The 12,586-nt window shown below is 43.5% G+C and overlaps 1 protein-coding gene across 1 annotated transcript; it reads left to right on the top strand.

Annotated features, from left to right (window-relative positions):
- The first annotated feature begins 4,707 nt into the window (after positions 1 to 4,707).
- Positions 4,708 to 12,532, top strand: med4 (mediator complex subunit 4). The gene is made up of 7 exons (XM_047369653.1): positions 4,708 to 4,847; positions 5,142 to 5,208; positions 8,444 to 8,614; positions 8,924 to 8,981; positions 9,082 to 9,168; positions 9,258 to 9,389; positions 10,566 to 12,532. The coding sequence occupies exons 1-7, from the start codon at positions 4,774 to 4,776 to the stop codon at positions 10,736 to 10,738; spliced, it is 762 nt and encodes a 253-aa protein (XP_047225609.1). The 5' UTR covers positions 4,708 to 4,773; the 3' UTR covers positions 10,739 to 12,532.
- The last annotated feature ends 54 nt before the right edge of the window (positions 12,533 to 12,586 follow it).

The following is a 12,586-nucleotide window of genomic DNA, read 5'->3' as shown; positions in this document are numbered from 1 at the left end:
CTCCAATACCCTGGCGTAGGCCTTACCAGGGAGGCTGAGGAGTGTGATCCCCCTGTAGTTGGAACACACCCTCCGGTCCCCCTTCTTATGAAGTCCAGAGGCACTGTCCCCGACCGCCACGCAATGTTGAAGAGACGTGTCAACCATGACAGCCCTACAACATCCAGAGACTTGAGGTACTCAGGGCGGATCTCATCCACCCCCAAAGCCCTGCCACCGCGGAGCTTTTTAACCACCTCGGTGACTTCAGCCTGGGTGATGAAAGAGTCCAACCCCGAGTCCCCAGCCTCTGTTTCCACCACGGAATGCGTGATGGCATGATTGAGGAGATCCTCGAAGTACTCCTTCCACCGCCCGATAATGTCCTCAGTCGAGGTAAGCACTGCGTCCCCCTCCCGAGGCAACGGACGGTTTGCCAGAATCGCTTCGAGGCCAACCGGTAGTCCTTCTCCATGGCCTCACCGAACTCCTCCCAGGCCCGAGTTTTTGCCTCTGCCACAGCGCGGGCCGCAGCACGCTTGGCCTCACGGTACCCGTCAGCCGCCTCAGGAGTCCCACAAGCCAACCACAGCCGATAGGACTCCTTCTTCAGCTTAACAGCATCCCTTACTGCCGGTGTCCACCACCGGGTTCTGGGATTGCCGCCGTGACAGGCACCGCAGACCTTACGGCCACAGCTACGGGCAGCAGCATCGACAATAGATGCGGAGAACATGGTCCACTCGGACTCTATGTCTCCAACATCCCCCGGGATCTGGTCGAAGCTCTCCCGGAGGTCGGAGTTGAATACATCCCTGGCCGAGGGCTCTGCCAGGCGTTCCCAGCAGACCCTCACTATGCGCTTGGGCCTGCCAAGTCTGTCCGGCTTTCTCCTCCTCCAGCGGATCCAACTCACCACCAGGTGATGATCAGTGGACAGCTCAGCCCCTCTCTTCACCCGAGTGTCCAAAACATGCGGCCGAAGGTCTGATGATACGACAACAAAGTCAATCATCGACCTCCTGCCTAGGGTGTCCTGGTGCCAAGTCCACTGATGGACACCCTTATGTTTGAACATGGTGTTCGTTATGGACAATCCGTGTCTAGCACAGAAGTCCAATAACAAAACACCACTCGGATTCAGATCGGGGAGGCCATTCCTCCCGATCACGCCTCTCCAAGTGTCACTGTCGTTCCCCACGTGGGCGTTGAAGTCCCCCAGCAGAATAATGGAGTCCCCGGGAGGGGCACTATCCAGCACCCCCGACAGGGACGCCAAGAAGGCCGGGTACTCTGCACTACCACTCGGCCCGTAGGCTGAAATGATAGTCAGAGACCTCTCCCCAACCCGAAGGCGCAGGGATACGACCCTCTCATCCACTGGGGTAAACCCCAACACGAGACGGCTGAGCTGGGGGGCAACAAGCAAACCCACACCAGCCCGCCACCTCTCCCCGTGGGCCACTCCAGAGTAGAAGAGAGTCCAACCCCTCTCAAGGAGATGGGTTCCAGAGCCCACGCTGTGCGTAGAGGCGAGCCCGTCTATTTCTAGTCGATATCTCTCGACCTCCCGCACAAGCTCAGGCTCCTTCCCCCCCAGCGAGGTGACATTCCACGTCCCTAGAGCCAGCCTAAGCATCCGGGGATCGGGCCGCTGAGGTCTCCACCTTCGTCCGCCACCCAATCCTCTTTGCACCGGTCCCTCATGGTTCCCCCTGCAGGTGGTGGGCCCACTGGGGGATGGCCTCGCGTCTCTCGTTCGGGCTTGGCCCGGCCGGGTCCCGCGAGGAGCAACCCGGCCATCAGGCGCTCTCCGACGAGTCCCGACCCCAGGCCTGGCTCCAGGGTGGGACCCCAGCTCCGCCGTACCGGGCGACGTCACGTGCCTCGATATTTTGTTCTTCATGAGGGATTCTTGAACCACTCTTTGTCTGACCCATCACCTAGAGCCTGTTTGCCATGGGAGACCCTACCAGGGGCATTTAGGCCCCAGACAACATAGCCTCTAGGATCATTTGAGCACTCAAACCCCTCCACCACGTTAAGGTGGTGGTTCAAGGAGGGGAACAATAAACTAAGCATGCACGATTTTAACTCTACAAACAATTTCAGATATTTTTTGTAGAACAGGGATATGTGAATTATATCAATCAGATCAAAAACTTACAAAGGATTTTGCAAGCTTGCCTTATTAAAAGAAAGTCAACCGATTCGCAATTCTTTTGGGTTGAAAACAACTGGAAAAAATGTTACTCTGTTCTAGCAATAACAACAAGATTTGGGTCACTCTTTCTTTGAAAACGCTTGTTGTATTTAGGTTTAAGTTGAAGAAATAAATGAAAACCAGAGCTGGGTGAACCAAAGTCTGGTTTTGAGTAAAAGTCACCTGATAGATGTGGTCTTACTTACTCTTAAATGAAAGGGAGTTTAAAAACCGTGGCTTTTAATAGACAAGTACTTTATGCTGTACCTTACATGTTATGTCATAAGAAGATTTCAATTTTGCCCTTATTAAAAATCAAAAGTGTCCATCTGCATAAACCATCTGTGCTGGTGGGTCAAATTTGCATCATTCTGTTGCAGTCGGGGGCAAAATCAGCCTAGAGGCTGCAAATGGGCCCAGGGACACACTTTGGACAACACTGATCATCCAATAAACAGCCTGTTTGAATTTAAAGCGGTTTTCAATAATTTACCATTTAACAGTTATTTGCCTTGTTCCTCTTTCTTTTTTTTTATTTTGAACGCTCAGTTTTCAACTGATCTTTAGATTTTGATCAGGAGTATATAGCAATTCTGGTAATATGTTAAATAGACTGAACCTATATAGCTCCTTTCCAGTCATACCGACCACTCAAAGAGCTTTTTGCTAGAGCCACATTCACCCAACCGTACTCACAAACACGCACATCACCAATGCAGTGGCTATTCCCTGGCAGTGTGTATATATGTCAGCAGAACACAGTCTCATTTGACTTGCTAAGATGTGGCTCCAATGACAATGACCAAGTCTACGGTCATTGTCGGTCTGATTTCCTTGCAGTCCAGATCTGTTTCCCACATGTATGACCGTCGAAAAGAGGAGACTCAGATAATGATGACTAAATACTATTGAGCAACTGAAATCGTTTGTTCAACAGAAATGTAAACCAGATTTCTGTTGTAGGAGCTGCAATAATAGTGTTCTTAGTTTCTAAATGATTACAACATCTCCTTTAAAGGAAGGGGGTGTCAAGTTTTAAAGAACCTAAGAACTAACAAATGAGTTTTTCCAAATTCTCAGTTTCAGTTTTTGTGGTTACAGTTCATATTTTGTTTTAGAATACTGTGCAGATTGATCAGACAACTATTAATTCATTGTGAAAAAAAAGATTCATCTTAAAAAGCTCATTTATATCAAAACCCTATTTATTTGTATTTTTGTTCTAACACAAAATTATCATCTAACTTTATTTCATTGTAGAAATATCATCAGCACAGGTGGAGCTGTTAAACAGTCTAGCTGAAATTCCTCTACCAATCCTGTTAGCAGACTGCTATGAAAGAGGGACAGATGTGCTTGAAATCATCTTCTTGTGTTAGAAATCATTACCTGAAACAAAGGTGTGCAGCCAACATCACTTAGCATTTAAATGATCTCAGATGTAGGGGAACAGCTGCTGGGAATATTGCAGCTGTAAAAACAGCTTTCTAGATCATGAGGAATATTGAGGTGAGAAATTCAGCTGCAGTTAAGAAAGCTTCAAGACATCCAAGATGAATAGCAAGTTTTCCTCCTGAAAAATGCACTACCAAGGCTTGTCACCACCAGTGCAGAGCTTGGTCAACTTTGGCACAAAATGGGTGTGAGTGCGTCTGAATACAAAGGGAGGCAAAAGGTTTTGGGCATCGGCCCTCGTAACAAGAAGGGCAACATAGAACCCCCTTACAGTGAAAGGATAGCATTAGAATGGACCTAACCTCTATGGGAAATGCGCGGATAAACAGCAGCATAGGACTAGTTCAAAGTGAGTGCTCCTTCTGCTTGTTTGGGACATTTGCAGAATAATTTGTCTAGAAAAGAAAAGGTGAAAGCTGCCATGAGTCCTGTGTGGTGCCAGCAGAGGAGCATCCTGATACAGCCCATGTGTGGGGTTGCTTCTCATCAAATGGAGTGGGCTTTCTCAAAATTCAAAACCCAAGAACATTTCTAAGGATAAAGACTGGGATCAAAAGAACCACTTCTTCCAAGGCAGGATTGGGTGATTATTTGTGTATTTTCCAGCATGATAGGGTGAAATGTCCCTGGCCACCAAATTTCCAAGATCATACACAAATTGAGAACCAATTGCCAATTCTCAAAAAGCAGGTGGATAAACAGAAGCCAAGAAATTGTGATAATCTCTAAGCCCTAATAAGACAGGGATTGGACACAATAAGAATCTCAATTTGGTCCTGAAGGTCCTACTCACTGTCAGAAAAGACTGCACAAGTTATGAAAAAGAAGGATCAACACTGAAACTGTTTGAAGCCTGTAAATGGATTGCATTTGTTCTTCCGTTTTAACACTAAAACGTGTTGAATGCTAAAGCCAGAAAAATAAAGAAAAAACACATCCTTGGTGTCTTTTGCTAAACCTTCAACCATAACTGCACCGTTGCTTCCATAGCAGGTTGTCCCTGAACCGGCGAGAGTGAAGAACTGTTTTCTGTAATACCTCATTATTACCTTAAGATGGCATCAACTGAGCAAGACGAAGAGAAAGAAGTAGAGTTGGCGACGTCACATCCTGTAATCGCCGAGAGGGAGGCAAACATGGCGACGCTAACAGAGAAATCAACGAAGGAGCGTCTGCTGTCTGTGCTGGACGACTTAGAGGTTTTATCTCGGTAAATTTTAATTTCTTATAGTTGTTCTTTTGTTTTCTTCTGGGTTGTTTTTTTCATTCCCTTTAAAACGGTGGAAACTGCTGAATGGTGTTTGCTTGGCAAGTCAGACCCAGCTATACCGGGATTTCTATTTTAGAAGTGAATAAAATAACATTTTAGTCATTTCTCGCCGTTTTAACACTGCTTTATAATACTGTGTCCATAGCTTTGTAAATGTGACGAATAAATTACTGCTGGTGTGTGCTGAGGTCTGCTTGCTCTTGGTTGATTAGCCTGTTTTCGTTTTTATTTCAGGGAGCTGATAGAGATGTTGGCTCTGTCCAGAGGTCAGAAACTCCCTCAGCCTGGAGAAGACACACAGGTAACAGAAACTCACAGGAGCAAGTCCGTGCTTTCCACATCTGTGACTGGGAGGGTGTGCAGGGCAGTGTTGCCAGGTGAGAAATGTAGGATTATCGTACTAGAGACATAAAATGATCGTATTTTGAGGGAAATTATCGTACACTCGTCATAACCAAAATAACAAGTCTGTTGATGTGTTGAATAGCGTCTAACAGACACTCGCAGCTTTGTGGCGTCAGTACGGAATGGATTTATCATCAGCTGCAGCCCCACAGTGCCGGGCTCTGCTGCTTCTTCTTTTCCTCAATCATGGGCGGGCGCAGTGGACTATTCAGCCAATCATGGCCGTTGTTCTGATTCCAACGCATTCACGTCACTTGTAGGTCACATTTAGAAAAGCACGATTGGCTGGAATTTCCAGCATCTGTTTCCGGATCCGGACACAGATGCCTTCAAGGTTCACAAAAAAAAAAAAACTCCCGACAGACTTTGACGATAGGCTGATGACAACTGATTACAACCACACATTCACGGAATGGTCAAATAATCGTACATTTGGCCTATTTTAGGAATATTGACCGTACAGAGAGCAAAATTGTCGTACAAATACGATAATTATCGTACACCTGGCAACACTGGTGCAGGGAGACAAGAGCAGGTCTGGGGTCAGTGATGATCCGGGGTTTGGCCTCCAAAAAAACAAAACGAGTCTGGCTGATGTGTTTTTAAATGAGGACTACAATAACACACAAGATAGATACGTTAGGAGCGTAATAGGAGTAAATATTAAAGATGCCAAAGAGTTTGTAAATCTACCGATTCTCTTTCCAGATAAGAACTATAAATAAGATCAGACCTGCTTTTTTATTTTGTTCAAATATGTAACCTTTTTTTTAACAATAAAATGTTTAAAGTAAAAATAAAATGGCGACCTAATAAACAGCCCAAAAGTTACAGATCAGCGTTTGTGAATACAGTAAGAACTTCCTGGTTACTTTTGACTAAACACCAGCGGTGATAAAGCGGTAATATATCAGAGGACAGCTGTTATTTGCCATTATGTGTTACATTGTTGAATCATCTTTTCATTTGTTATAGCCAGAGATGTAATGAACATCTAGCACCAGGATTATTGTGTTTAATCGTACCACCATTAGTCACTCATTCACTAAGAGTGCAAAATGCATCCATCAACATCCCTATTATTATTAATAGTAGTAGTACTGGTGGTATATGTGTATATATACACTGCTCAAAAAAATAAAGGGAACACTTAAACAACACAATATAACTCCAAGTAAATCAAACTTCTGTGAAATAAAACTGCAAATGGAATAGACAACAGGGGGAAATCTTTGGCGATTAGCAAGACACTCAATAAAGGAGTGGTTCTGCAGGTGGGGACCACAGACCACTTCTCAGTACCTATGCTTTCTGGCTGATGTTTTGGTCACTTTTGAATGTTGGTGGTGCTTTCACACTCGTGGTAGCATGAGACGGACTCTACAACCCACACAAGTGGCTCAGGTAGTGCAGCTCATCCAGGATGGAACATCAATGCGAGCTGTGGCAAGAGGGTTTGCTGTGTCTGTCAGTGTAGCGTCCAGAGCCTGGAGGCGCTACCAGGAGACAGACCAGTACACCAGGAGACGTGGAGGAGGCCGTAGGAGAGCGATCTGCTGCCTGCAACATCCTTCAGCATGACCGGTTTGACAGTGGGTCAGTAATGGTGTGGGGTGGCATTTCTTTGGAGGGCTGCACGGCCCCAGACCTGAATCCGATTGAGCACATCTGGGACATCATGTCTCGCTCCATCCACCAACGTCACGTTGCACCACAGACTGTCCATGAGTTGGGGGATGCTTTAGTCCAGGTCTGGGAGGAAATCCCTCAGGAGACCATCCACCGTCTCATCAGGAGCATGCCCAGGCGTTGTAGGGAGGTCATAGAGGCACGTGGAGGTCATACACAATACTGAGCCTCATTTTGACTTGTTTTAAGGACATTACATCAAAGTTGGATCAGCCTGTAGTGTGTTTTTCCACTTTAATTTTGTGTGTGACTCCAAATCCAGGCCTCCATTGGTTAATAAATTTGATTTCCATTGATGATTTTTGTGTGATTTTGTTGTCAACACATTCAACTTTGTACAGAACAAAGTATTCAATGAGAATATTTCATTCATTCAGATCTAGGATGTTTTATCTGAGTGTTAGCTTTATTTTTTTGAGCAGTGTATATATTTATTTATATATATATATATACAGGTCCTTCTCAAAATATTAGCATATTGTGATAAAGTTAATTATTTTCCATAATGTCATGATGAAAATTTAACATTCATATATTTTAGATTAATTGCACACTAACTGAAATATTTCAGGTCTTTTATTGTCTTAATACGGATGATTTTGGCATACAGCTCATGAAAACCCAAAATTCCTATCTCACAAAATTAGCATATTTCATCCGACCAATAAAAGAAAAGTGTTTTTAATACAAAAAACGTCAACCTTCAAATAATCATGTACAATTATGCACTCAATACTTGGTCGGGAATCCTTTTGCAGAAATGACTGCTTCAATGCGGCGTGGCATGGAGGCAATCAGCCTGTGGCACTGCTGAGGTCTTATGGAGGCCCAGGATGCTTCGATAGCGGCCTTTAGCTCATCCAGAGTGTTGGGTCTTGAGTCTCTCAACGTTCTCTTCACAATATCCCACAGATTCTCTATGGGGTTCAGGTCAGGAGAGTTGGCAGGCCAATTGAGCACAGTGATACCATGGTCAGTAAACCATTTACCAGTGGTTTTGGCACTGTGAGCAGGTGCCAGGTCGTGCTGAAAAATGAAATCTTCATCTCCATAAAGCTTTTCAGCAGATGGAAGCATGAAGTGCTCCAAAATCTCCTGATAGCTAGCTGCATTGACCCTGCCCTTGATAAAACACAGTGGACCAACACCAGCAGCTGACACGGCACCCCAGACTGTTTCTCTTTTCAACAATTTTTTTCCGTCGTGTCCCTTGACGGTTGCTGCTTTTTGGCCCACTTTTATCATTTTCTTATATATGAGATTAACTTCAGTTTTTGTCCAAATTGCCCTGTGCCCTGTTGGTCGGTTTGAATCCCTTTAACCTTTTGTTGAAGTGCTTTAAGGATCAGATCTGATAATGGGACCACATTGTGTCTATTGTTCAGCACTGTATTGACATATTTCCTCTGTAAATAATTAAGGATGGTATGTTTTGTCCTCAGATCTTGGAGCTGCTTGTGCAGAGAGACAAGGAGTTCCAGGAGCTGATGGAGGTGGCACAGCAGCAGGGGAAGGTTCATCAGGAGATGCAGCTGCTGGAGAAAGAGGTGGAGAAGAGAGACAGTGACATCCAGCAGCTGCAGAAACAGCTGAAGGAAGCTGAACACATCCTGGTGGGGAGAACTTCTGTGCTATTATATTGTTCTTACTTTCTTAATAATAAAAATAATAATTCTAATAGTATAGTGGCACAGAGAGTGACCGTTCATGCTGCTCCTCAATTTCTAAAAGCTCTGAGACCGTTGCAGAACAAAGTCATTTCACAGCTGGACGTTAGCAAGATCTACTACATATTTATTTGTATTGCTGATAATGCAGCACAATTTCCTGACTACAAAATGAGCATTATACATGCAGACTATTTTACATATGAATAAGTCTGGTGCTGTTCATGTAAACTGGTTCCCCTTTGTCCCTCCAAGGCCACGGCTGTCTACCAGGCCAAAGAGAAACTCAAATCCATTGACAAGGCTAGAAAAGGTGAGCAAACGCAGCTCATAGTGAACTTTTGGCATGTTGATCTTTGTTTTTTTCCTGGCTGCTTCTGCATGAACCCTTCATACTCCTTGGTTCTCTGCAGGAAGTATATCTTCTGAAGAAATAATCAAGTACGCTCACAGAATCAGCGCCAGTAATGCTGTGTGTGCTCCTCTTAACTGGGTGCCAGGTAAGAGCCAGAGGCACTTTGGTGCCTGCTAGCTGACAGAAGATATTGGGTTATGCTTCTCCAGTTGTTTACTAGAATGTTGCCCTCAGGTGATCCCCGCAGACCTTATCCTACTGACCTGGAGATGCGCAGTGGGATGCTCGGACACATGGCTAACCTGTCATCCAACGGAATGAACGGACATCTGCCAGGCGACGCTCTGGCTGCAGGAAGGTTACCAGGTCAGTTTAAGATAAAGGAACCAACACTTTTCTTTACACAGGAAACACTTGAGATCAGTTCTGCTATTAGAATCAGGCAAAATGAGTAAATATTAACAGGTTAACTACCAGGGGTGGAATTAAAATGTTGTCCATCAGCCACTGGCTGGTGGACAACATTTTTAATCAGCCACTCAAATAGTTTACCAGCCAATATTTTTCTTTGTTTTTAACATTCGCCTTGATTAGGAGAAATGTTCAATAGTAAACACATTACTTATTTGCAAAGCTGTTCGTAATCACTGAAGGGTCTTCCTTTTTTACAGATGTCGTGAGCACTTGAAAACAGTACATTCAGCTTTTCATGCTGGACTGTTTTCAGGCTGCTCAATGCCTCATAGTAGCCGTTTTCTCTGGAGTTCCTTGAATGATGCGTGTCACCTCTTTGTGGCATTTAGAAGATTTGTGGTCCTTGATAGCTTCCATTTTAAAATCTTTTGTGCCTAAAATAAAGTCTTGCTGTTTGAGGGTGCATGCTGCCCAGTTGAAACAACCAGGATCTTAACTCAGTCGTGTAACTTGCTATCGTCAGTTCTTCTCTATTTCTCGTTTAAAAACACTTTTCAAGTTTGAGTTCCTCCTTTACTCCACTTCGGAAAGGTTTTTGCTTTCTGCCCCCCCCGGTTAACGTCAGGAATGTAGTGACGCATTGCTGAAGTTACTGTTGAGTTTTTCTTCTTTTACTTATAATGGCATTAAAAGCAGCCTAGCAGTAACTCGGGGGTAATGCTGCCCCCGCCAGGCACATTTTTTTCTGTTCAGAAAAGCCGTCTCTGTGGCTTGTGCGTTGTTTTGGCCAGTGGCGGATGCTGATTTGTTTTTGTATGATTCATTGACATTTTAGACATCTGCAGTTTTGACCACATTACCTTGATGGAAATTATAAATATTTCTGACATGTTTTGGGCAAATTCTTCACGTATACTTTAATTACACAGAAGTGTTTTCTTGCAGTTTATAAATAAGTAAGAGACATACAGATATTTTCCTAGTTTTTATGTCAAACCATTTTTCTGCAGTAGAAATTAAAGGTCACTGGAGGGGAAACATCAAAATGCTTTAGCGATGGAGAAAATCTCTTTAAGTAACACACATTATTTTTCAGAAAATGAAAAAAGGCCTCTTCTTTCCCCTCAGATGTGCTGACGCCTCATTACCCCTGGCAGCCCTCAGACGTCTCAGTAGGAATGCTCCCTCCTCACCATGGTAACGATTTTGGTCTGGAGCCCCCTGGTCACAACAAGGAGAACGAGGATGAAGTTGAGGCCATGTCGACAGACTCGTCCAGCAGCAGCAGCGACTCAGACTGAACGACAGGAACTCTGTGTGTGTGTGTGTGTGTGCGCGCATTGTTAGGCAACATTTGAACGCATATTTTCACATCATGAGGTTCATTAAAACCTGACCTAATGTGTGAATCGTTTATGTAAAGATAAGGTTATGAAGTATCACTTCCTTTCATTGACATGCTGTGAACATCTACAAACCAAATGTTTTTGCTCAGTTAAAACCTTTAACTCGTAGTTTGTATGGACACAGTTATACTGGTTTTAGTTTACATGAAGTACTTTTTACTCCAGAAGTATAGGCATTGTATGTCTCCAAACAGGATTCATTGGATTTCAGCTGGCTGATCTGACATTGTTACTGATCATTTAAGCTGTGTACGGTTAACAGACTTTCTCTGCTGCATCATGCATCAGTTATTACCAATAGTGAGGTCAGAGCTTGTATAAACTGTAAAAGGCCCTCTACTGAACAGTTTTTAAAAGAAGATTAGTACTCAAATTCAGTTGTGACTAGGTCAAATCAGAATTGTGTTTTTTAATGTGGAAAGGTCTCTATTTGTGTCCCTGATCATTCAAACTGTCAAACAATTCAAAAAACTAAGTAATATTTTTGTTCTTAATGAAATGAATAGAAGTGTAAAACCAGGTAGGAGGCACTTTGCCATCTAGTGTTCAGTTGGGAATAACTGTCTCGTACTCTGTCACTAGAGACTATATTTACAGTCATGAGAAAAAGATGAGCACCTCTTTTCTAAAATGTTCTAAGATTGTATACACCTGAGGTACACTAAACTGCATCAGAATCTACTCTGGTATTTATTTAAATAGCAAAGATGAAGAGAAATAAACTTTGAAAATAAGTAACTTTTAGAACCACTTACGCAGCATAGTACGTCAGTAGTTTTCTTCTTTCCAGTTTGTCCTGACTCTGTCGAGGTTTGCAGAACTCTGGTTGTGCACCTCTCTCTTTAGAACCTGCCACAGCATTTTCAATCGGGATGGTCTGCATGGCAACACGCCGACTCCTTCCTTCAGCCGTTCTAATACGGTAGTTGAATTAAGAATTCTTTTTAAGAGGAAAATTGAACTCTCACAAATGTGACTCTAACCTGCACACGTGTCCACATAAGCAAAATAAGTCAATCAGGAAGTACAGAAACTCCAGTCAGCAGTTAGTTTTTTTCTCCAGTCAACAACATGTTGGATGGCTTGGTCTTTTATTGTCTCATTGCAAGTGGCAAAAACTCTATTGCAGGGACATTTAATAGAAGTAGATCAACAATTTCTTTGTTGTAGAAATCTTGCTTTCAGCTTCGCGGTCCCGGGTTTACTTTGGCTGTTAACTAGATGCAGTTTGCCAAGTTGTTTTTCTCTGAATTCAGCCAAACTGAGGATTGATGTTTTAGTTTGTGTTGGGAAGCGGACCATCTTCTTCCATCCTTACAATCCTGTAGAGTCAGAGCGGCCTTGTTCTCCAATGTTTTGTTACAGTCAAGCTATAAGTTTCGCAGTGTTTTGGTTAAATTAAGCAAACAGCACCCAGTAGCGACTGATTGCCTCAAATAAGACAGTGTTGATGCTTTTGTTATTTAGTTGTCTTAATGTCATCCTGCAGACAAACCCGGACTCAAACTGACTGTTTAATGGCCCGTCTACTCTGATTCGCTGACCTTTTGTGTTGCATAACTCTGATTGTTGTCATGTCATAACTTGTGTGTGTGTAGTACGGAAAGGCCAAACATAACATACAACATGTAAATAAGCTTGTAAATACTTGTAAATAAAAAATTTTTTCAATAAACTTTTTAGTACCTAGTTATATTTGTAGTTCTCTGTCTATCAAAGTAAGAAGCTCATGGTTTATGTTCA

The sequence above is a fragment of the Girardinichthys multiradiatus genome, chromosome 7 (assembly GCF_021462225.1).
Source record: "Girardinichthys multiradiatus isolate DD_20200921_A chromosome 7, DD_fGirMul_XY1, whole genome shotgun sequence".
Taxonomy (NCBI): domain Eukaryota; kingdom Metazoa; phylum Chordata; class Actinopteri; order Cyprinodontiformes; family Goodeidae; genus Girardinichthys; species Girardinichthys multiradiatus.
Note: the sequence above shows the minus strand (reverse complement) of the source record. Positions and strands in the feature narration are given on the sequence as shown.